General features: G+C 39.6%; 1 protein-coding gene across 1 annotated transcript in view; it reads right to left on the reverse strand.

Annotated features, from left to right (window-relative positions):
* Positions 1-24,398, reverse strand: part of TARBP1 (tRNA guanosine 2 -O-methyltransferase TARBP1) — a 95,472-nt gene that overhangs the window by 14,027 nt on the left and 57,047 nt on the right. The window contains exons 18-27 of the mRNA XM_074948858.1: positions 21,421-21,620; positions 21,136-21,207; positions 18,628-18,748; positions 13,599-13,709; positions 12,128-12,277; positions 8,892-8,978; positions 6,845-7,041; positions 4,958-5,039; positions 782-953; positions 288-479 (exon numbers count right to left, since the gene is read on the reverse strand). Of these exons, the coding sequence (XP_074804959.1) occupies positions 288-479; positions 782-953; positions 4,958-5,039; positions 6,845-7,041; positions 8,892-8,978; positions 12,128-12,277; positions 13,599-13,709; positions 18,628-18,748; positions 21,136-21,207; positions 21,421-21,620 (1,384 nt within the window). The remainder of the gene's footprint in view (positions 1-287; positions 480-781; positions 954-4,957; positions 5,040-6,844; positions 7,042-8,891; positions 8,979-12,127; positions 12,278-13,598; positions 13,710-18,627; positions 18,749-21,135; positions 21,208-21,420; positions 21,621-24,398) is intronic.

Consider the following 24,398-nt stretch of genomic DNA (forward strand, 5'->3'; position numbering starts at 1 on the left):
AATCTGAATAAATATATGTTGAGCTATATAACTGCTTCAATAATGCCTATCTAGTGTATTTTCCTGTTTAGCAAAAAAAAAAAAAGTACTAAATTATACCAACCAATAAGAACTAACTTTTCTAGGATGATAAATAAAAAGTACAAATGCAAATAAGCTTTAAATTGATTATTTAAATCAAGATTTCCTGCTTACTGATTTAAATCATGAATAAAATCAGCTATTTAAATCACAAAGTCAATCCACCCTGCTCAAATAAAGAATTAAAAATATGCATTGAACCTTACCTCCTAAATTGGTGGGTTTATCAATAAGTGAGGCCACTACAATCAATCTACTGTTGGATTTACCAAGTTTAGCTGCACGGTCCTGAAATACCAATTCCAGGTCTAAATCAGGACTACTGTTTTTCCAAGGGATGATCTTTTTCTGAACATCTGTCCATTCTGTTTGGTTATCCGTTTCAACTAAATCTGAACCTAAGAAAAAAAAAAAAGTGTTAGGTTTAAATTATTTAGATGTGGAAAATACTGACATGATAATGAAACTGTTTGGGAACCACTGTTTACTAGGACACCAAACTGATACCCTTCTGAAACTATAAGGGTCACATATTATCATCAATCTCTATACATTATGCTAATAGCACAGCATAACTATATGCTCTACAGCAGTTTTTTAACAATTATGTTTAGCAGAGCAAGTACTGACCAAATATATTGCTACTACCAAACCCAAATAATTAATCTCAGATCAAAACATATATGAATTTGTATTTTACCCATATCTTGCTGAGACCAGTCACTTGGTTTTAGATTAAGAAGTTCAGTTCGAGAATGCAACCAATGAAATGCTGCAGGCAAAGAAATGTCAGTATATCTGGTAAATTTACAGAGTGGGATCCATTCATCTTCAACAAGTTCTGAAAGGCGTGGAAGGGTGTAAAATATTGTCTGCAATGTAACACAGGACTTTTAGGATAATCTCAGAAAAAAATAAACTTCAAAGAGATACTAAACTAACTGCAGCATCATTTTATATTACAAATATTTTATCTATCATAAGCTGTAACTTACTGATCAATACATCTCCGAATACTCATAACCTGGTGCAATACAGGAACATATATTTAACATTATGGACATTTTCCAGTTTTAAAGATAAAACCCATAAAACCCTACCAAAGCAACAATCTAAGAAAAAGTCTTTACAAATATTATGCTGGAAAATGCCTCAAATGTACAACTTTTCTAACGTTAAAAATTGTTTGTTGAAGGGGCTAGAAGCAGCAAAGGAACTCAGACAAACACTGGAAGCTTATATGGCAACTCCTCATTTATCGCCGTCCCGATTAAGGTTGTTTCGTTGGTGAACAATTAGGGAACATGCTCATTTAAAGTTGTGCAAAGCTCCCTTCCAAGGTTGTTTGGCAGCCGCCTGCTTTGTCCACTGCTTGCAGGAAGAGCAGCCCCTTCCAGCTAGCTGGTGGAGGCTTCGAACCAGGGTGGACCAGCAGCCCCCCTATGAGCTCCCTGTTCCCGTAAGTTCCCTGTGTGGCAATTGCTTAGCAGGCTATCAATTGCCAGCAGTTCAGCTGTCCCTCCCCCCACTGCCATGTGCTGCTCCTGCCCTCTGCCTTGGAGCTGCTCTCCAGAGCCTCCTGCTTGCTGGGGGAGGGGAGGAAAGAGAGGAATGGAGGGCTAATGTCAGGGTGTCCCCTCCCCCCTGCTCCTGCACCCCGCTTACCCCATCTCCATAGAGCAGGAGGGACATACACAACAGGGCTCAGGACTGAGGGAGCTTCCTGGCAGCAGCTGCTGCAGTCTCAGCTTGCTGATTAACTTAACAAGGTAGTGTACTTAAGAGTGGTGTCAGTGTACTTAAAGGGGAAATGCGCATCTCTCTCTCTCTCTCACACACACAGGGTGTGTGTGTCTGTCTCTGTCTGCCATGCTGACTTCCCTCCCTCCATTCCGGCTGCCTTATAGAGTGTGAGGCTACATAAACAACGAGTTAACCCTTGAGGGCGCAGCCAATTGCTAGTTCATCATTTAGCAGTAAGGCATTCCCTGGGAAATATCCCACCCTCTGACTCCACCACCTCAACCACGCTTCACAATCATCATCGCTGTGTACAGTATTAAATTGTTTGTTTAAAACTTATACACTCTGTGTGTGTGTGTGTGTGTGTCTGGTGAAAAAAATTTCCCTAGAACCTAACCCCTGCATTTACATTAAGTTTATGGGGAAACTGGATTCGCTTAACATCATTTTGCTTAAAGTCGCATTTTTCAGGAACACAAACTACAACGTTAAGTGAGGAGTTACTGTACCTCAGAGCACAGAGTTTTGAAGGGCAATTATTTTTTAATCCTCATATTTCAACAAAATAAAAAAAACAAAAAAAGATGTTAACTCCTAAAATAAGCCATAACTAACCTAAATACAAAATATGGGGGTGGAAAGAGGAGGGGAAATCAGGAAAAAATAGAAAACCACAAATTGGAAATCCAGACCTTTTTTCAATTTCAATGGTTAGTTTTACTTAATCAGTGGAATGTTATGCCCCCCTCATATGTTGGTATAATCACTAAACTTCACAATAGTTTGGAACTAAAAAATGTATAAGTCTGAAAAAAACACAATCCTTCTGTGACGTTTCACTCCGTATTCTTTATGAAAATATGCTTATGATATGAATATGACATAACTGAAATGTACTTCATGCAAGATGGATCTTGTAAGACATCATTGGAAAGGTTATAATTTATTGAATGTGATTATCCAATTGGTATGCCTGTATCATTTCTGTATCTGAAGTTAGAAATACGGATAATGTATCTGTATTTCAACTATACTACTTAGGGTGATGCCCACTGCTAACATTTCAGGTACAACAATGGAAATGCCAAACAGGGCTGATGACCCTCAGCGAGGACAATGGACTGTGAAAAGGCTTGGCCTTCCTGCAGACACTCTATACTGCCACTGACTCATGGATGCTGTGATACTACAGAATCAGGTGGTCTTATCACCTGATACTAAACATTACTGGGATACTCGGACTTCTTGTAACTTTCCACTGGAAGGGAAGGGGGGGGTCAAGTTTGGGAAACAAAGGATTCCCGCCTTATGTAAATCCTGTTTAAGGGTGGGGAGGAAGGCAAGCAGACTCCTCCTCTCCATGGCCTGTCTGCCCAAGGAGAAAGACTGCGAAAGCCACCTGAAGGGAAGGGGGCGGGGTGAGTCCAGACTGAGACAGGGGTCCAGTCTGAAAAGGAATATAACTGGAACTCTGAATCACAGAAACTTTGCAGCCTGCCCAAAATAACATTTAGGGTGAGAAGCATATTGGGCTTAGCTTGCATATTTTGCTTTATTTGGTCAGTAATCTGCTTTGTTCTGTCTGTTATCTCATATATTCACTTAAAATTCACCTTTTGTTATTAATAAACTTATTTCTTGTTTACAATATAACCCAGTTTATGTAATTTCTAATGGGGGGGGGCAAGAAGTTGTGCATAACTCCCTCCACATTGAGGGAGGTGGCGAATTTCATAAAACCTTTGGGTTTGTACCCCTTAAAGGGAGTGGGCACCAGGGTGTTGGGGTTGAGCCCCTAAGGCTGAATCTTTCCAGAGTGGACTTCTGTCTCTCTGTGCAGCTGGGTGCGGCCCTTCCTGTGTGCTTGACTGGAAAAGGCTTGTGAGCCTAGCCCAGCAAAGCCAGGTAAAGGGGATCAAGGCTGGCAGAACAGGCTGACTCAGTGGCATACCAGCACATCAGGTGACACCCCAAAGGGCCCAAACCCGTCACACCTTTCTTTTGAGAAATTTGTGAAAATTTAGTCTACAGGAAAACTAAGGAGGTGATCTTAGCTGAATCTTCCTGAAAGAAACAAGCAGACACAATCTGGACTCCAAAGAAGCAAGAAATGTAGTTCATTCAATGACTTCCTGTTACTGTTTTAGAGCAACAGATTGCAATCCTAGCTCGAGTGATTTATAGATATGTATTGGGCCATAACAAAAAAAATTAAGATATTTAGAAAACTAACTGATCACCAGTAGTATGGATGGATTGACTATATAAACTATTATTTTATCAACTGAGATGCTCAAGTATAGAAGATGCTCCAAATTCATATTCTTATGCAATACATCTGAAAACAGGTATTTTTCCCTCAGTCAACAGCAAACAAATTTCAAATTCTGCGAGGCTGTTCTGTTTTTGTCAAGATAGTTGTGCATTTTTCCTCATTCTTGCCTCTTTTCTGCTTTAGGCACCCTACTCATGTTTTTCATCTTCACCTTTATTTTGCCTTTTTTTCTCTTCCCCTCTTGTTAATCACTCAGCTTCCAGTTATTCTGAGCCACAGTGATGAAGCTGACCTGAAGGAGGAACTGATGTGTCTGACTTCAATGCATCTTTGTCTTTAACTGACAGAAAGTGTGTACTTTAGCTAAGCCAGTTCAAAAAGCAGTTTACCAGCACATCATAGAACAAGTGCAAGAGTGACAGGAATGAAAATTCTGAAGGTGGGTCATAAAAGAAAAAAAAGTTGTGTCTTATTGGCTGCAACTGAGCTACTGCAAGCAATTGATCAAGCAACAAATAGAAATATAACTAGGAAGGAGTTCACTTGTCTGTTTCCTCCAGATTAACCAGTAACATTATAATATAATATACACGCCTACATTCCTGGGTTTTCAATTTAATTGATTTAGTTTTCTAGCCATGATTGCTATAAAAAATAATTTTAAAAATCATTTGAGTCCAAAAATATTTGTTTTAGTCTAAGATGCACCAAAATATTATGAAGTCATTTTTCATGACATCCAAAAATCAGTTACAACTGATCATTACTCATCGTGCAGTAGAACAATGTCCAAATTACAAATATAGCAGCAAAGCAGTGAAAAATAATTGACCATTACATACAGTATTTTGTACTTGCCTCTAGACTGTAATCCTTCAGGGGATGAAATGTTGCAAAAAAGAAATGATCTTGGATTCGTTGCCAATTCTTTCCAGCATTCCTATGTATTGCAAAAATACAGTAAGATATACAAAAATTCTACGTATTTACTTACTACAATCTCACAGTAAAGAAGTCCAGTCTAAATGCATATATTATATATTGTGTTAATGGAAAAGAGACTACTTTAAACATATATTCACCACTCACATTAATGAGACTCATTTATGAATACAATGAACTGGAAATAAATTCACTTTGTGTCCAGGAACTGGGAAGAAACAGATCTCTATGAATTATGGTAACTAAGATAACTATGTTTGATAGAGAAAGGTATCATACCCTCTCAGAGAAGGGGAACAAAAGTTCTCTCAGGAACTCAGAATAAGAGGACTTGTGAATGGTGACTATACAGATGAATAAAAAATTAAACAAACTAAACGGCTTAAGACCCCAAACCAGTAATAGAAGGAGTGTTCATGTTGATCTAATTACAAATAAATACAGTGCAAAAATAACAGATAATCAATTTCTCTATTATTTCAACCTTCTCTTTCTCTTGCCGTTGTTAGTGAAATTACAAACACCTAAAACAGTGCAGGGAGTTGCATTCAACATTTTATTTCTTTGGATTTCAATGATACCACAAATATTTGCAGGAGGATCCTGATTTCTCAAGTCTTGGCAGATAAAAAGACCCAAGTCTGCACACATTTGATTAGATGTGGAGTAGGGAGATAAATGAACAGATTATTAGCAGTGTTAGTAACATGTCAACATATTCACTGTAGATTTTCTGATGTGATCCCACACCCAGGAAGGGATTTGTAGTGCTCACTAAACATTACTCTTTGAACATGGATCTCCTATGTGAATGATCCTTTAAGCCAAGTACAGGTGAACCTCAATTTTATGAACACCAACCTTATGAATGGCCATTTATACGAACCATTTTTCCTCCACAGAAAAAAACAAAAGGTCACATAACGAGAGAAATGTTGATGAAAAATAAGTCAACATCCCTTCACATCCCAATGCTTTCAATGCACTGAAAATCACTTTGGAGTGGTTTGATCGACAAGACGACAGCTATGCAGTACACCATCCTGCAATTTATACACCATACCTACTGTAATGTTCAATGTTAGGAACTTTTTAATTTTACAAACTCATCAATCTACGATTAGTTCATAAAATAGGGGTTCTACTGTAACTCCAAATGCAGGGGACACACAAGTACTGCCATTTCTTTATATGTAGTTAAGAAATGCAAATCTTCTGGACATCAATCTGTTAGCTTAAACATTTAAACACCACTACTTTGTAAACATGTTATATTGACAAACTAGCCCCAATTCACAATGCAAGGAGAACAAATAAACATTTACTGTAGATTTATTAGCTAATAAGCTTTGTTCGTTTTTCAATCTGGGAGGCAAGATGAGAAAATTCAGGACAGACTACAAAAAGTTATGAGCCCTATTCCCCAAGCCACTAAACTCATCTCCATTGCACTGCTGATAGTCTGAATAACATAGTCTGCTCACATTCTCAGACAGGCACTGTAGTTATCAGATGAATGCAGAACTTTCTACTGAGGATTCATATTAAAGGAAACCTTTTAAGTCTGAAACACAGAGAAGGAAGGAAGTTTTCTATAATTTCATTTTATCTGCTGATGACGTCTTTAAATTCCATTTTTAAGTGTTCTACTTAAATGGATGAAACACATCAAAATCACAAAGATTATCAAGTGCTACTTGACAAGATTAGACAAGTGGTTTAAGAAGGTCCTTAGCCACTACAAATGATTCCAGCAAAGACAGATGGAAGAGCTGCATTCTAAATCAGAAGAATTTTACTAACCCTGTACCATGCATGTTTTCCACTTGATGAAGACTCGATTCAATAACTGGTGTCAAAGCTTCAAATTCTTCCACACACAATGCTTTGCACATGCCCCAGATTTTCTTGAGAGCTACTAATGCATAAAGTCGAACACTGAAATTGTGGTTAAAACACCACTGTAGAACAACAAGAAGGGCTTTCTTCAAAATTGGTTTCTAGAAAGGGAAAAAATATTCTTTAGTTTACATATTTGACTCATCACAGCATTTTTCCCCTGGAGAGCATAAGAAACAATTTGGGATTGTGAGATAAGAACAGTGTTCTGCTAAAATGGTCAGCACTGAAATACCTAACACAGTTTCATTAAATTGCAATCTTTAGGTTTCAGACTTAACAACCCATTCACATGAATGGAACAGTTCACATCTCTCAGAACCAAAAGCTTGTCTGTACATGTAGTTATTCAGAAATGAATTAACTCCATATGTGGACACTTATTTCAGAATGAGAGTGCCTTTCTCCTGTTTAGCTTAATTAGCTTATTAAAAAACAAATACAACTCTTATCTATAAATGTTTAAACTTCATGTTGGCTTTCATTTTTAAACACACCAAAATATTATTTACTATTTGTATTACCATGGTACCCTGAAGCCCTAGTCACGGGCCAGGAGCCCATTGTGTTAGATGCTTACACAGAAAGAATGTGCAACGTAAGTATAAGACAACAGATAGATACATTCAGCTAGACAGGAAGTACCAGGAAACAATGAGACAATATTGGTCAGCATGATAGATAGGCTGTGATTTCAGCACACCACTGGCCTAACCATTGTCACGTTTCTTGTAGACATCACAGGAAAGAAGAGTTTTGAAGGAAAACAATGAGGTTGCTTTGAGGGTGATTATGGGGAACTCCTCACAAGCCTGCCATCTTCTCCTGGAGGTCTGCATCAAGCAATTAGTTAAATGGACAATGTCAACTTGAAATCCAATCAGTTTAAAAAAATGAGTTAAAAATAGTCTCAGGTACTATACCATTCCCTAAGTTCTCATGCCATTGTGGTTTTAAAAATCACCTTTTTCTATTTTTTAAATAAACGTATCTCTCTCCCCTCTTGCTGTGTGAAAACTCTCACACAAACTGTAGAGGAAACCAACGTATTACCGGGGTGTGTGGAGGGGTGTGTGAGAGTAAAACTGACTATACACAAAGTGACCAAACTGGAAAAAAAAAACCCAGAATGTATGTTTTTCCTTCAACCAGTTTCAGCTCAGTAATCTGAAATGCCAACTGTAATATTAGTTAATGCTTTGCAGACATAGGTGTGATTCTGAAGTTGACAATGTTCCTTTAATAAGCACAATTACTTTTACATATGGTCCAAAACAGAGAAGAGGACAGAAGGCAGAAGTGTGTGTAGGTTTCTGCTCCATAAGAAACACAAAAGGATGGGGTAGGGCAAATAGCTATGCTAGGCTCAGAAATTTAATTGAACATCACACAATGCTATCTAAAACATTAAACCATAAAACTGAAAAGGCACAATCAGATATTAAAAACACACTAAACACACACATTTAAAAAAAAAACAAACTTTCACAACATATCTTCAGGGTTGATTTCGTTTTTCTCTGATTTCCTTTGGCCATTTCTTCCTTACATTTAATATTTAGGACAATAAGGGAAGAGCTTTATTTACGTTTGATAGTCTAACACTGATTAACTTGATCCTGACAACTTATACAAACAGGCCACTGAAGACAGCAGGATTACTTATATGAGTAATGGTTTGCAGGGTTGGTCTGTATGTGCATTTGGACTTTTATCCTGTACAAAAGACTCCAGAAGTCATCTAAACTAGTGGCAAACTAACACAGTTACAACGAGCACAGGAAAAGTTAACATTTGACAACTTAAGAGAGAGACTGACTAAATTACTAGGGAAATAAACATTTCCAAGATTCCAATAAACTATTACAAACAATTTTTTAAAATCCCTATATAATGCAATTGTGAGCATCCCTTTAAATGTTTGTTCTGGTTTTCTGTAATTTGAACTTACCTTCTCATAGGTATTTTCAAGAATAATGTCAAAGTGAGACAACACGGATAAAAATGTACAGATGCTAGTTTTAAGCTTTTCTTCACCCTGAAGTGAACACAATGTAATCAATGGAAAAACGTTATATCTGTACCTTTTTGTATTTCACAAAGTGTTCTATAGACGTCAATTATAGCTACAGTCTTTGTAGCCACAATGACCATTATACTGGAAAAACATGTTTCCATTAGCAACACTTATTACAAAAATTAAGTAATTTTGTACAAGAATATGGTTTTAGTTATTCATATTGTTATCACTTTTGTAAAATATTTTAACCAATACTAACTATACTATGGTATATATGAAATAAGCTGCATTCTCAGTTAAGTCTAGATAAAAAATTATCACGTCAATTTGTCCCTCTGCAAAGAAAAGCAAAAGAGTGAAAACGACTGATCGGAACTGAATGAGCTAGGAAACTGAACTGTTTTGTTACTTGCAGTGATAGTTGCTGTGTAATAGGGTGGAAGCACATTGATGAGACAGCATGGGAAAGCTTGCGCTACTGTAACTTTTGCTATAACTGTTCTGTGGAAAAATAAGGAGGATTTGGTTTCCTATGTGGCCATTCCAGTACCTTTCATATTCCACTAGTAAGGTCAATTTCAAAAAATAAATTAATTGAAAAACATTCAAAAAAAGAAAAATGCTCCCAAAGTCTACTTTGTCAAATTGGGAATCTTGGAGAAGAACTACATCATGCTTCACAGATGTAAGCGATATGCAGTGCTAATAATTCAGAGTTTAAGGCCAGAAGAGACCACTAGATCCCCTAGCCTGACATCCTGTATATCACAGTTCCCTACATTTCATCCAGTTACCCCTGTCTTGAGCCCAATAACTCATGTTTGACTAAAGTATTACTTGTATTTTGCTAAAGCTTATCTTATAGAAAGGCATCCAGACTGGATCTGAAGACTTCAAGAGAAGGAGAATCTATTACTTCCTTTGGTAATTTGTTCCAAAGGTTAATCATCGTCACTGTTTAAAAATGTGTACCTAATTTCTAATCTGAATTTGTCTGGCTTCAGCTTTCAGCCACTGGTTCCGGCCTTACTCTGCTACATTAAAGAGCCTCATGGTACCTCATATTTTCTCCTGTAAAAGTACTTATACATGGTAATCAAGTTGCCTCTCAATTGCCTTTCTGATAAATTAAACAGATTGAGGTCTTTAAGTCTCTTAGTGTGAGGCATTTTCTCCAGTCCTCAAATAATTTTTGTGGTTCTTTACCATCTCCAATTTTTCAACACCCTTTTTAAAATGTGGACACCAGAATAGCATACAGTATCGGGTTTTATCAGTATTGTGTACAGAAATAAAATCACCTGCATATTTCTACTCCCTGATTATACTTCCAAGGATCACATTAGCTCTTTTTGTCACAACATCACATTGGGAGCTCATGTTGAGCTGTTTGTCCACTAAGACCCCTAAATCCTTTTCAGAGTCTCTGTTTTCCAGTCCCCCATTCTGTAGGTATGGCCTGCATTCCTTGTTTCTAAATGTACAACTTTGCATTTCGAGTATTCAAATATATTTTGTTTGAACAGGTCCAGTTTACCAAGCAATCCAGATCACTCTGTATGACTGCCCTACCTTCATTATTTACAACTGTGCCAATCTTGCACATTTTATCAGCAATGATTTTATATGTATTTCTAGAGCACTGATTAAAATGTTGAGTAGTGTCACACATGCAAAAACCCACTAGAAACACCCCCTTTCAATGATGATTCCCCAATGACAACTACTTTTTGAGATCTGTCAGTGAGCCAGTTCTTAATCAATTTAACATGTGCTTATTGTATAATATTAATTTTTAAATTCAGAATGTCATGCAGTACTAAGTCAAATGCCTTAGAAAAGTCTATTATATCCACTCAGTTATGCAGCTACCATTGTCAACCAAGTTTGTAATTTCAAAGAGTGAAATCGGGTTTGTTTGACAAGATCTATTTCCCATAGAAACATTGTGACTGGCATTAATTACAGGCCTAGTCTTTAATTCTTTGTCAGTTAAATCCTGTATGAACTTTTCCATTATTCTGCCTGGTACTGATGTCAAGCTAACCAACCTATGGGTTATTCCACTTTTCCTTTTTTATAATGGCACATTAGCACTCTTCCAGTTTTCTGGAATTTCTCTGGTACTCCACAATTTATTATAAGTTAACATCAGTAGTTCAGAGATCTCCTCAGTCAGCCTTTTGATGATTTTTGGATGCAAATTATCTGGGCCTACTAATTTAAAAATGTTTATCGCTAATAGATGTTATCTAACATCCCCTTCAGCGATGAATGGACTAGAAAGTATGTCTTCATCCCCATAGGATACAAGTACACCATCCTACTTCTTTCCAAATATAGAACAGAAATATTTACTGAACGCTTCTACCATAGATCTACCATCAAGATTAAAATAAATATTTACTTTATTTGTACATTTTGTTTGTTAACTGCTTTTTCCTTCCCTCAAGATGGTGAATTTTAAGAACTTTTTTTTAGCAACACATGAAAATGCAAAATATCTTGAAAGACAAAAAGTGAACAATATTCAAAATTGGTCTCCAACACTCATAACTGGGTAACATGATGCTGGGCAAAAACAGCCACATTAAAAGCTGTAATTTATAAATGAGAATATTACTTATATGACACATGCGCTTCACAGATGACACAACTTAGATGGGAAAACAAATTCGACTTTTTAACCCCTTTGTACTTCCAAGATTTGGGTCTTGTCCAAAGGCTGGCATGGCTCCCACAGTAAAACAGAGGAGTTCCTATGGCTGTTTTAATTTACAGTGCCTTCAATGACTTTTTGTGGAGCCATTCCACGTCCCATGATACCCCTGAAAGCCCCTATGTTGGTGGCTGCCAGGAGGGGTGTTACTGGGCTGTTACACCAACACTAGTCTTCCTGGGGAACCACAGCGAGCATGGGGATTTCCGAGCTGGAGGCATCCATGCAGGTTACAGCCCCCTTTCGCACCAAAGTATCATATCAGAGTGAGGCACAGAATCAGATTCTGTGGGTTTCATCCTGTGTTCTTTAAACACTCAAAACATCTACTGACTTTAAGGAAAATTATGGATGCACAAGAAATATTGCACTAGATCCCATATATGTGAGAAGACATCTTATATTTGTTCAAATTAGACACATTATGAATGTCAAAATTCTTACTTACATAGCAGAAACAATTCCAGAATTTTTCAAGAAACTGGGGGTATCTGTTTAGAATCAAGATGATAATCCATTCTATTAAGTATTTTATGGATGCTTGATTGTTACCAAATCCAGCCTGAAAAATCTTGTCAAGAGTCCCAGTCAAAAAATTCTGAGCAAAATAAAATTAACCCCCCCCATTGATTAGTCATCTAAAGTTTCATCAATAAATGTCAAAATCTTGCTAAACTACAAAAACCAAAAACTTTACTGTCATTTGTTCCTCAAATCTTGTTTTAAACACTTTGGAACAATCAAAGCAACAATATTTAATAGATACATATATATATATATATATATATATATATATATATATATATATATATATATATATATATATATATACACACACACACACTACATGTTCACCAATGTGGGAAAAACTCTACTTTGTAGGGAGATGCTGAAATATCTGGGGCCAAAAAGAAATACGCTGTAGAACTGCTGCTTTAGTCCCCCCTGCCCTATCCTGCCAAATATGTTAATCTCAACACACAGCAGAAGGTGGTCCTTTATTTTTCACTGAGAGGTAGCAAGGAAGTGCTGTGCTTTTTTAAAAAAATTACTACTGTATTAACAAAATATCTTATTTTCAAAACAACTGTTTTAAATAACCAATTCATATGAAGTGGGAATAAAGAGAGAGTATCTTTTGAACTTTTATATTATTAAAAATTATATTGCTGTGCCAGAATTTAGGTCATCACTATAACTGTTCTAAAGAATGAATATAACACCTGTACAATTCTTTCAATGGCTTCTTTCAATTCATTCCATGCCAGGCACTGTGTTTTTAAGTGCATTATGATAGATTATCCAAACAATGCAATAGATTCCATTAGGAAGAAAAATAAATGAAATTCAAACAAGCACCAAAGGTTTAAGAAAAGTAAATCCTAAACATTCTGAATATTTTAAATAGTAATATTTTTATTAAATGAAAACTAGAATCAGCAATCTGTCCATGATATTTAAGGGCACAAATCACTATTGTATCTAGGTGTTGGCTATACAGAATTTAAGGACTAAATCTTGCAAATGGATCCAACCTGTTCACATCCAGACCTACTGAAGTTGGTTGGGCTTCATGTAGGCACAGGGGTGCACCCATGTGGATCCATTTGCAGAATCCAGCGTTAAGACAGCACATGCAGATAATTGTATTAGTCAGCCTTCATGTAAATAAATTAACAATCAAATCTGTTATAATGTACCTAAGTGTTACAACTAATATTTTGTCTTTCTAGAAAAATTTATCTTACATGAGAGTTCATGTTGCAGGAATGAAGTTTATATTACACTGGACTTTTGGATGCCAAGTGCAAATATACATCAAATATTTATGAAATTGCCTATTATTTTGCGTAACAAAATTCCTATTACATAATTAGATTCTATTAAAAATAAAAGCAATTATATAATAAAGGTAATACCTGATCAAGTTTTGGAAAAATAACTAGCAGCGTTTGCCACAACCGATTTTTAATTCTGTGTTGTAAAGAGTTCACATAGTAGCGTGTTCTAGATTTGGACACCAATTCATCCTGAAAACACATTCAAAATACATGTAACAAGTCTTTAAACTTTTAAAATTTAAAAAATGGATTAAACGGTAGGTATAAGTGGTCTCTTCAATAGCTCTTCAAGTATTATTCTGAAATGTATTGTTTTTTTAGAATTACATTTTGAAATCCACACACAAAAAGTAACTGAACTTAGCAAGGATACTAAGTAAAATTAGAAGGTCATTCTTATCTTAATGTACAAGCGTACACATCTTATGTGTTGAGATGAGACTTCATTAACTTGAAAGAATGTGTTCAAAAGATTATCCAAAAACAGCACTTCCAGCATACAAGAAATTAACAGAAAATGCAGCATAAACAGAAACATGGATCCCAGTTTTCAAATTTGATTGCCTAAATTAGGGCATTCAAATTGACATTTAGTTATATAAAATAAGTATTAAAGCTCCTACTTGCAGATATGAATATCCAAATGAAGAAACATATGCTCTAACTACTTAGTATCCAAACTGAAATTTGGGATTAGTGTTTTGATAATACTATAAACACTGCAATAATTCAGTTCTGGAGTTTGGCTCAGCTTGTAACTGCAGTTCTAGTCAACAACAGATACAAATTGGAGTTCAGCAAAAGAAACATGTTTGTATGAGAGAAAACAGGTCAACTAAATCAAATATTAAGCAGCTGTCAATACAACACACACTAATTTAACTTTAGATCAGGCAGGTATTTCCCTACATATTCTCCTTTCCACCTATCAAAATATTTGACTGCAAGTATTTCCTTAACTTTTTTGTGTGTGCGTGTAGTACTCTGGAGGTTCAATTTGGATGTTAATATCATAACATGAACAAACTCATAATTTATTTACCGTTTTGTTTGTTCGTTTTGTTCTATTTTAGATTTAAGAAATAAAAAATGCCTATATGAAATCTGTAGGCACCCTAGAGATTAAACTCATGTCATTAAACTCACAACAGAATTGTAATATGTGCCCCTTGGTATGTCTACACAGCAAAGAAAAACCCATTGCTGGCCTGTACCAGCTGACTCAGGCTTGTGGGGCTCAGGTTGTGGGGCTGTTTCATTGTTGTGTAGTAGATTTACAGGCTCAGACTGGAGCCTGAGTCCTGGGACCTTCCCACCCTGCAGGGTTCTAGAGCTCCAGTCCAAGCCTGTAGGTTTACACAGCAATGGAAGAGCCCCACAAGCCCAAGTCAGCTTGCACAGGCCAGCCTCAGGTGTCTAGTTGCTGTGCAGACATACCCTTAGTGGGTCACTGGCAGTAGGGATTGAACCTGACACACCTGTGGACCCAAAAGCATAAGCAGCCTCTACTGTCTGAGCTGAAAGACCCATCTCTGTCAGCTCAAACCTCAGTGTGGTTCAGCCACTAGAAGTGGACACAGAGGCACACTATCAGTTATGTAATGACTACCATCCAGCAGCATTAAATATTCATACAAATAAATTCAGCCAGCCAATAAATCAAACGAACTGTCCCCACCCTCTTCTGCCCTCAACTTTCTTCCCAATCCCTCTGCGTCAAATAAGTGGTTTTTCTGCATGTCCAGATGGCCATAAAATTTGGGCTCTTTCAGATTTTGGGAAGGAGCAAGTTCCAGAGTCTTGAGACCCTCAAACAGCAACCCTTCTCTTTTATAGCAAGGGGAACCCAGGTCACGTGCCTCTGCTGACTGCAACTGTGGCAGTATGTCAGAAGAAGAGAGCTGTCTCTTCAGATAACATAAGCGTTAAATACAGACCAAATAAATACAAGCAAGCCCTCTGCCAAATAGGATTTAAATTCTGGCACAAGGGTCCTTGGAATCTGCGGCAAGTTCTTTTCATTTTCTATAAAACGTAAAACTAATTGAATTAAATATGAAAATACAGAATACAACCAGGGCAGTAGCCTGTGTATTATTTATTTTGATATTAAATTCACTTTATTTTATACTGTGCTCCCATTTGCAGTTTTTAAGTTTCCATGCATTTTTTAATTCACAATGCATAATTGCTCTGCAGAAGTTGTCTATGGGGAAGGTGGTGACTTTGACAGCTGGGTAAGGAACCGCCGAAGTTTCTGGCACGAGGAAGGAGGGGGTTTAGTACTGTGAGGTAAATACATTAGCTGGACGTTTCTCATAAAAATGATCAGCAGTGAAATAATTAACAACATTGACACTTAAGGCTGGGCTTTTCAAGAGACCTATAGGGAGTTAAATGCTTAACTTCCTTGAGTTTCAATGTGAATTCAATTCCCTTAGGCTCTTTTGAAAATCCCAGCCTCAACTAACATCTTTAGATTTTATATTAAACCACCATTGAAATGAATAGGGCAACTAATATATCTCAGAACTAATATTTCAGCCTATCCCCAGGAAAGGAAGACAACACTGCATTGGCTGTACTTGATTTACATTTTCTTCACACAAATGAGCAATATGATTTTTTTTAAATTGATGCTTAGATTATGGGCACAATATTATGGCAAATATTGGATTGTTCAGCTACGTCCACAATGGTAAATGCACTGTGCTTGAGTTACAACCAAGTTAAACAAGTATTTTATGGATGAGAAAACCAGTACTTTCTGCATAAATTTTAAAATCTGAGGTCAGATTCTCAGCTGGAAGAAGTTGAAACACCTTCACTGAAGTCTCTGGAGTTATGCAGATTTCCACTAGCTGAGAATCTGCCTCCTGATTTGTAAAAATACTCACAAGCAACTTTGACATCTGGGCCAACTGCAGGAATGTTCATGCCAAGCAAATGTAAAAAGAGGCAGGATTATGGACAAAACAAGTTTATTTTAAAATCTGAATTAATATTAAGATAGTTTTTACTCTAGTAATTGAGGGGGGTAGAGGGACATTGGGACTGCAAGAAAGAAGTGGGGTTAGATGTCCCTGCCAAATGTTATTGAATCGGTAGATAAGTAATTTGTTCATAGAATCATAGGATTGGAAGGGACTTCGAGAGGTCTTCTAGTCCAGTCCCCTGAACTCAAAGCAGGACAAAGTATTATCTAGACCATCTCTGACCGTTTTTTGTCTAACCTGCTCTTAAAAATCTCCAGTGGTGGAGATTCCACAACCTCCCTAGCAATTTATTCCAGTGCTTAACTACCCCGACAGGAATTTTTCCCCAATGTCCAACCTAAACCGCCCTTGCTGAAATTTAAGCCCAATGCTTCTTGTGCTATCCTCAGAGGTTAACGAGAACAATTTTTCTCCCTCCTCTTTGTAACAATCTTTTATGTACTTGAAAACTGTTATTATGTCTTCCCTCAATCTTCTCTTCTCCAGACTAAACAAACCGTATTTTTTCAATCTGCCCTCACAGGTCATATTTTCTAGACCTTTAATCATTTTTGTTGCTCTTCTCTGGACTTTCTCCAATTTGTCCACATCTTTCCTGAAATGTGGACCCCAGAACAGGACACAATACTCCAGTTGAGCCCTTACTAGCGCAGACTAGAGCTGAAGAATTACTTCTCATGTCTTGTTTACAACACTCCTGCTAATACATACCAGAGTGATGTTTGCTTTTTTTGCAACAGTGTTATTACACTGTTGACTCATATGTAGCTTGTGGTCCACTGTGACCCACAGAGACCTTTCCACAGTACTCTTTCCGTAGGCAGTCAATTCCCATTTTGTACATGTACAACTGATTGTTCGTTCCTAAGTGGAGTACTTTGCATTTGTCCTTATTGAATTCCATCCTATTTACTTCAGACCATTTCTCCAGATCATTCTGAATTTTAATCCTATCCTCCAAAGCACTTGCAACCCCTCCCAGGTTGGTGTCATCTGCGAAATTTTCAAAGTGTACTCTCTATGACATTATTTAAATCATTTATGAAGATACTGAACAGAACCGATCCTTGAGGGACCCCCCACTTGATATTCCCTTCCAGCTTGACTTTGAACCACTGATAACTACTCTCTGAAATTCATCTGGAATTATAGTTTATATGACAATTTTACAAAGCTGAAAGATAAAACAAGTGATAGTCCAAAATAACACCCCAAGGATTGCACATCAAAACTCAGGAATGGAGCTACCAAGCTGGCTTTCAATCACTTTTGCGCTCTTCTGATCTTGAACCAGCTGTGCGCTACTCTAGTCACCCAACAGAACATAGAGCAACTTAAAGTCTACTCTAAATTATACCAGCTGCCAATAGCACTAAGGGGATGTCTCAGTAGCCAGGGACTACTGGAGTGCATGGAAGCCTGGGCCAAGGCCCTACACCAGACACAGGAAAGGGACTGCCTTAGGAGTTTACATGTCCCTGGAGGATCTCCCTATGCATGGGCAGGTGATCCTCTCATGGCAGCTATGGAATACTTTGTGCCAGGACTGGGGGATAGAGTAACCATAGGATAGCTGAAGATGGGGCCTTCCACCCCCATCCTCCAAAACTTTATTTTTATAAGCCAAACCTCTTAGAAATGCTTACAAATAACCTAGAGTTTATTGGACATGAAAGATATTAGGCAACACAGTAGAAGGCAAGGGAAACCCAGCATTTTCAACACCATCAAGCCAAATACAAATTCTCAAGACAATGATGCTTATGTTTTAAATATGTGCAATGAAAAAAACAGCCCAGCACAAATGGAGTAACAAACCTGAGACTTGACACTGTTACTTCCTCAGTTCTGGCTGAATAAAACTCTAATATCATCCTCAAGCAATAATATAGCCAGGAATATTCAAATCACACTGACAGGTCTTGTGGTGGTAAAAAGATATTATTTACTGGACAAGGAAGTCAAAGCTAGAGATGCTTTAAAAAAAAAAAAAAAAAAAAAAAGAAGATTTTGACCGTTCTATAATACCCTTTTGAATGGTGACTACCTTATATTTCAACTAATTAGTATGATACTAACATTACGTATATTAAATAAAAATAAAAATTTACTTTATCAAGTAGTTTGATGACAAGGTCTTCCATAAACATCTTGTGCAAAGTATTTGATCCATCCAGCAAGCATAGGAATTTGACGGCACAAACTCGCACATAATGGTCATCTCTGTTTGTACTGTAAAGGCATGTTAATAATAGGTTATGTGACTACCCTGTCACTTCAGGAAATTAATTATGCCTGGAGAGTTGGGTAATAAATAGGGCCCTACCAAGTTCACGGCCATGAAAAATGCATCACGGACTGTGAAATCCGGTCTCCCTCCACCCCACCCCATCCCGGTGAAATCTGGTCTTTTGTGTACTTTTACCCTATACTATACATATTTCATGGAGGAGACCAGCATTTCTCAAATTGAGGGTCCTGACCCAAAAGGGAGTTGCAGGGGGGTAGCAAGGTTATTTTAAGGGGTTGTGGTATTGTTACCCTTACTTCTGCACTGCCTTCAGAGCTGGGCGGCCAGAAAGCAGCGGCTGTTGGCCAGGCGCCCAGCTCTGAAGGCAGCACCCCGCCAACAGCAGCACAGAAGTAAGGGTGGCAATACCATACCATGCCACCATAGGTGCCAACTCCATGGGTGCTCCGGGGCTGGAGCACCCACAGGGAAAAACTGGTGGGTGCTCTGCACCCACTAGCAGCTCACCGCCCTGCCCCAGCTCACCTCCGCTCCGCCTCCTCCCCTGAGCGCGCCGCATCCCCGTTTCTCCCCCTAGCTCCCAGTGCTTGCTGCCACGAAACAGCTGTTTCGCAGCAGCAAGCGGTGGGAGGGAGGGAGGAGGAGGGGGAACGCGGCGCGCTCTGGGAAGAGGCGGGGCCGGGGTGGGGATTTAGGGAAGGAGTCCAACAGGGACACGGAGGGGGCAGAGTTGGGGTAGAGACTTTGGGGAAGGGGTTGGAATGGGGGCAGGGCAGGGGCGGAGTCGGGGTGGGGGCAGGGGCAAGCACCCACCGGCGCCGGGAAAAGTTGGCACCTATGCATGCCACCAGTACTTCTGCACTGCTGCCTTCAGAGATGTGTGGCCGGAGAGTGGCAGCTGCTTACTGAGGGCCCAGCTCTGAAGGCAGCAGCGCAGAAGTAAGTGTGGCAATACCATACCATGCCATCCTTACTTATGCGCTGCTGCCAGCCGTTGCTCTGCCTTCAGGGCTGGGCTCTTGGCCACAGCTGCTGCTCTCCAGCTGCCCAGGTCTGAAGGCAGCGCCGCCACAAGCAGCTGCGCAGAACTAGGGTAGCAGTACTGCAACCATCCCTACAATAACCTTGCAACCCCCGCTCCACAGCTCCTTTTGGGTCAGGACCCCTACAATTACAACACCCTGACATTTCAGATTTAAATAGCTAAAATCATGAAATTTACAATTTTTTAAATCCTATGACTGTGAAATTGACCAAAATGGACTGTGAATTTGGTAGGACCCTAGTAATAAATGTTCCATTTACAAAACAGTGATTACATATGAATTAGGGTACCCTGAGACTTTTTGAGTGAGTGATCTCAACTCCAGGTTTTCATTACATTACGGACAACCAAGTATCAGGCTGTACCAAGCACTCTGTAAACTGAGAACATCTTGGGTGAGAATGCTAAAGCAATAAGCCCCTAGAAGTGTCAAGTAAGGGCTGGTGATTGTCAATGAAGTTTTTAAGCAGCTACTGAAACTAGCTAGAAATGCTATTTGGGGGCGGAGGTGCTAGGGAGGAACCATTTCCTTGGTTCCACCTTGGGTCTGGGTGGAAGCGTGTGTCAAGCTGCACAAAGGATAAATATTCTGGTGGCAATAGTTTTTCATTCAAATTCCCAGCTGCAGCAATGACGGGAGGCAGAACTTGCTGTTGAATTGGGGGTATTAGACCAAACTGAAGAGTGGTCTACAACCAAAGGTGAACAGAGATCAAGACATACTGGTAATAATTAAGGCAGCCAAGAGATCAAAAAAATTAATCGCTATTAATCCCAGTTTTAATTGCATGTTCATCAGTGCAATTAAACTCCTGTTAAACAACTGTTACTGAGCTAGGTGCGCTCTCTTCAGCTGAGCGAGTCCATGTTTGCAGAGGAGGGTGGATTTTACCTTAGGGACTCCACATGTGGCAAGAGAGGTGAGGCTGGTGAGGCTGGGAGGCTGAGCTCACCAGGCCACTGTTCTCTATGGGATACCCCCAGAGGGGGACGGATGGGAACAATGAGGCACGGCACAAGGGGCAGGGCAGGGAGGGTTGGTTCCCGTCCCCGGAGCGAGGGGCCAGGTTGGGGGCATTGCGTGCACGCGGGGGTTTGTCATCTAGTCGAGTCCCCTGCACTGATGGCAGGATTAAGTATTATCTAGGCAATCCCTGAATATGAACATAAATGAAAACATGTATGATTTACCAGTATTTGGGATAGAGTTTATGAACATGTTCATAAGAACTTGGCTTTGAAGAACATACAAATAATATAATTCCAACCCCCAGCAACTATGAAGGATGCAGTTACCATACATGTTAAATATTAAAAACATACCTTTCTGTGACAACATTGGCTGCACATTCATCTCCAAGATTTTCTACAAAGGCATGGACATCCTGAATGAGTCTTCTCATATGAAAAGTTATTCGAAAGAGGAAGAGAGAAAACACGATTAGGTGAATAAAATATGAAAAACAAACAGATTCTGAACAGTTCATTACTTCTACATTAATTCATAATCTCAAAAAATTTAACCAAGTAGCTAAAGAGCACAAAATCCTAACAAATATAATCACACATACAAAATGAAAATCTAATTAAATGCAGGGTATTTTATACCTTTGATCTCGCCTAAATACAGTTCCAAAGACACAGGCCTCCGTGATAAGTTCACTGTAATTTCCAGCATTTGAGAAGGGATTCTCTAAAGCACCTGTGTCATCAGATGTAGGAAATAACCACGACTGACAGCAATAACTAAGCACTATATTAAAGACTCCAGTTCTTGCAGTGGACATTTCAACTAGCTTGAGTATGATCTGAGGAGGAAAAAAAAGAGATTAAAATCCTAACACCCAACAAAACATCTAGATTATTAAAGTCTTATTGCAGCTATATTGGTCCCAGGATAGGAGAAAGATAAGGCAGAGGTGAGGTAACTTATTTTATTGGAAGTTATATACACAGTTGGTCCAATACAAGATATTACCTCACCTACTTTGTCTCTTTAGATTATTTAAATGTATTTGCAGTACTGCTTCAATACGTTGGGCTTGATTCCCGAGTCAGAGATCTGCTCAGCATTGTGAAGGTGAGGGTGTCTTAGAGCCAGTTACAATTCCCTAATTCTGAGGGCCAATGGCTGGGCAACAATTCACCCATTATGTGCATTTACTTCAATATATAAGTAAGGCTACGATTTTATCACTGAGATTGTGGAAGTCACGGAATCTGTGACTTCCGAAAACCTCCATGACTTTAGCCCACAGGTGACTGCAGGGTCCCACCACCACCCATGGCAGCCAGGAGCTGCAGGTACCTCTGCCACCCAAGACAATGGGAGCCCCAAGCTCTGAGGCGGTGGGGGTACCTTGCAGTTACTGGCTGCCGCAGGCAGCAGGGGGAACCCAGATGCCCCTGGCCACTGCCGCCAGTGGGGTCCCCGCAGCTCCCCACCGCTGTGGGTGGCTGGAGGGATTCCCCCAGCTCCTGCCTGTCGTGGGTGCAGGGTAACCCACAGCTCCTAGCCACCACGGGTGCTGGGGGACTCAGAGCGGTCGCGGGGGGACCCCGCAGCTCCTGGCCAGCCTCCACAGCTCCTGGCCTCTGGCGGTGGGGGACCCCACAGCTCAGAGCTGTGGAGGAAGGGGACTCTGAAACTCTGAGCCCCCATGGCTGGTGCAAGCCCCTGGAGCTCCCAGCCAGGCCCCCACAACTGCCTAGCGGCTCCCCATTTTGTGATGGATATTTTTAGTAAAAGTCAGGGACAGGTCATGGGCTTCCATGAATTTTTCTTTATTGCCCATGACCTGTCCACGACTTTTACTAAAAATATCCTAGCCTTATATATAAGAAATGGTTACTCACTCTGTGCATTAACTGTGGTTCTTTGAGATGTGTCCCCCTATGGCTGCTCCACTCTAGGCGCACTTGCACCTTTGATCGGTGATTTCTCATAGCAGCATCAGTTCAGCCTGCGCGTGCGTATTACTCAGTCTCGTGCTCCGTGACATTGTTATACAGCATGGGCAAACTGCAGTCAGTTCCTTCTCTACTGCCAAGCTGCACAGCAAAGAACTCCGAAGTAGAGGGGAAGGAGTGCAGGTAGTGGAACATCCATAAGGACACACATCTCAAAGAATCACAGTTACTGCACAGAGTGAATAACCATTTTTTCTTCTTCTTCTAGAAGTGTCCCTTTGGGTGCACCACATTAGATGAGTAGGCAGCAGTTCCCTCTAAGGAGGAAGAGGGGGCTTTGGAGTTCAGTCCAATATTGATGAAAGTTTAGCCAAGCCAAATGCAGCATCAGAAGCAGAGTATTGAGTTACTGCATAGTGCTCGGCAGACACGTGTACAAAGGTCCAAACTGCGGCTCTACATAGTTCAATGATGGGAACATTTTTGAGAAAGGCTGTAGAGGTGGGAATAGCCCTCGTAGAGTGAGTTTGTATACCCCAGGGTGTTTGGAGATTAACAAATAATGCAGTCAGATGTCCACTTTGGAAGTCTTTGTTAGAGAGTGCAGACCCTCTTGAACAGTCTGAGATCAAGACAAATACTTTGGGAGTCTCTCTGAAAGGTTTAGTCTTGTCAATGTAGAAGGCCAGGACTCTCCCGACATCAAGTGTATGTAATGGAGCCTCTTCTTTGCCTAGGTGAGGTTTCGAGTAGAAAATTGGAAGGGGAGTGGGTTGGTTTATATGGAACTCAGAAGATATTTTTGGTAAAAACTTGGGATATGGTCGTAATATGATCTTGTCCTTGAAGGATACTGTAAAAAGAGGATATACCATAAGGGACCTTATTTCCCCAACTTCTTGAGTCAACATGGTGGCTACCAGAAATGCTGTTTTCATGGATAAATGGAAGAGTGAGCAGGTAGCCATTGGTACAGACAGTGATCTTGTAAAACATTTAAGAATCAGATTGGGGTCCCAAACTGGAGTAGGATGCTTAACTGGCAAAAGGAGAATTCCAAGCCCTCTGAGGAACCTCATTGTAGTTGGGTGGGTGTGATGAGAGTTGACGGTATTGTGAATCTTGACCACTCCTCGTGGAGTCCAGATGGAGCCCAAGTGGGTTTCTTCGGTAGTAGGTGAGAAGAGGTAGAGCTCTTCTTGCCACTGTGGTCCACTGACAGTACCAATGATCTCTCAGAGCCCAAGACTTTACAGTCTTTAGGTTTGAGAGTTCCCTTGATACCTGAGGAACAAGCAGCCTCACTGGCACTGGGTCAAAGAGCAATGGGTGCCAAAGTGGATGGCATTATCAGAGACCACAACTTCTTCAAGGTAGATTTCCTACCTGGAGAACTCGAGCGACGGTCTTTGGGAGTCTTATGGGTACTCCTCTGCGATGCCCTTGAGGAGTGCAGTTTGGAGAAAGTGGAGGCAGCAGACTTACTCAGAGGCTGGTGTATGGGGGGTCCCCTGGCCTGCGTCAGAGGCTGGGCGCAGCAACCTCTCCATCATGAGGAGACGAAGTATGATCTTCCTGTTTTTTTCTGGTTCTAGATTTTAATGTCAGACAGAAGTTGCTATCTGGGGAAATATGAGATTCTCTGAGGCAACTGATGCACTGGGAGTGTCCATCAC

This window comes from Natator depressus, chromosome 3, assembly GCF_965152275.1.
Source record: "Natator depressus isolate rNatDep1 chromosome 3, rNatDep2.hap1, whole genome shotgun sequence".
NCBI lineage: Eukaryota > Metazoa > Chordata > Testudines > Cheloniidae > Natator > Natator depressus.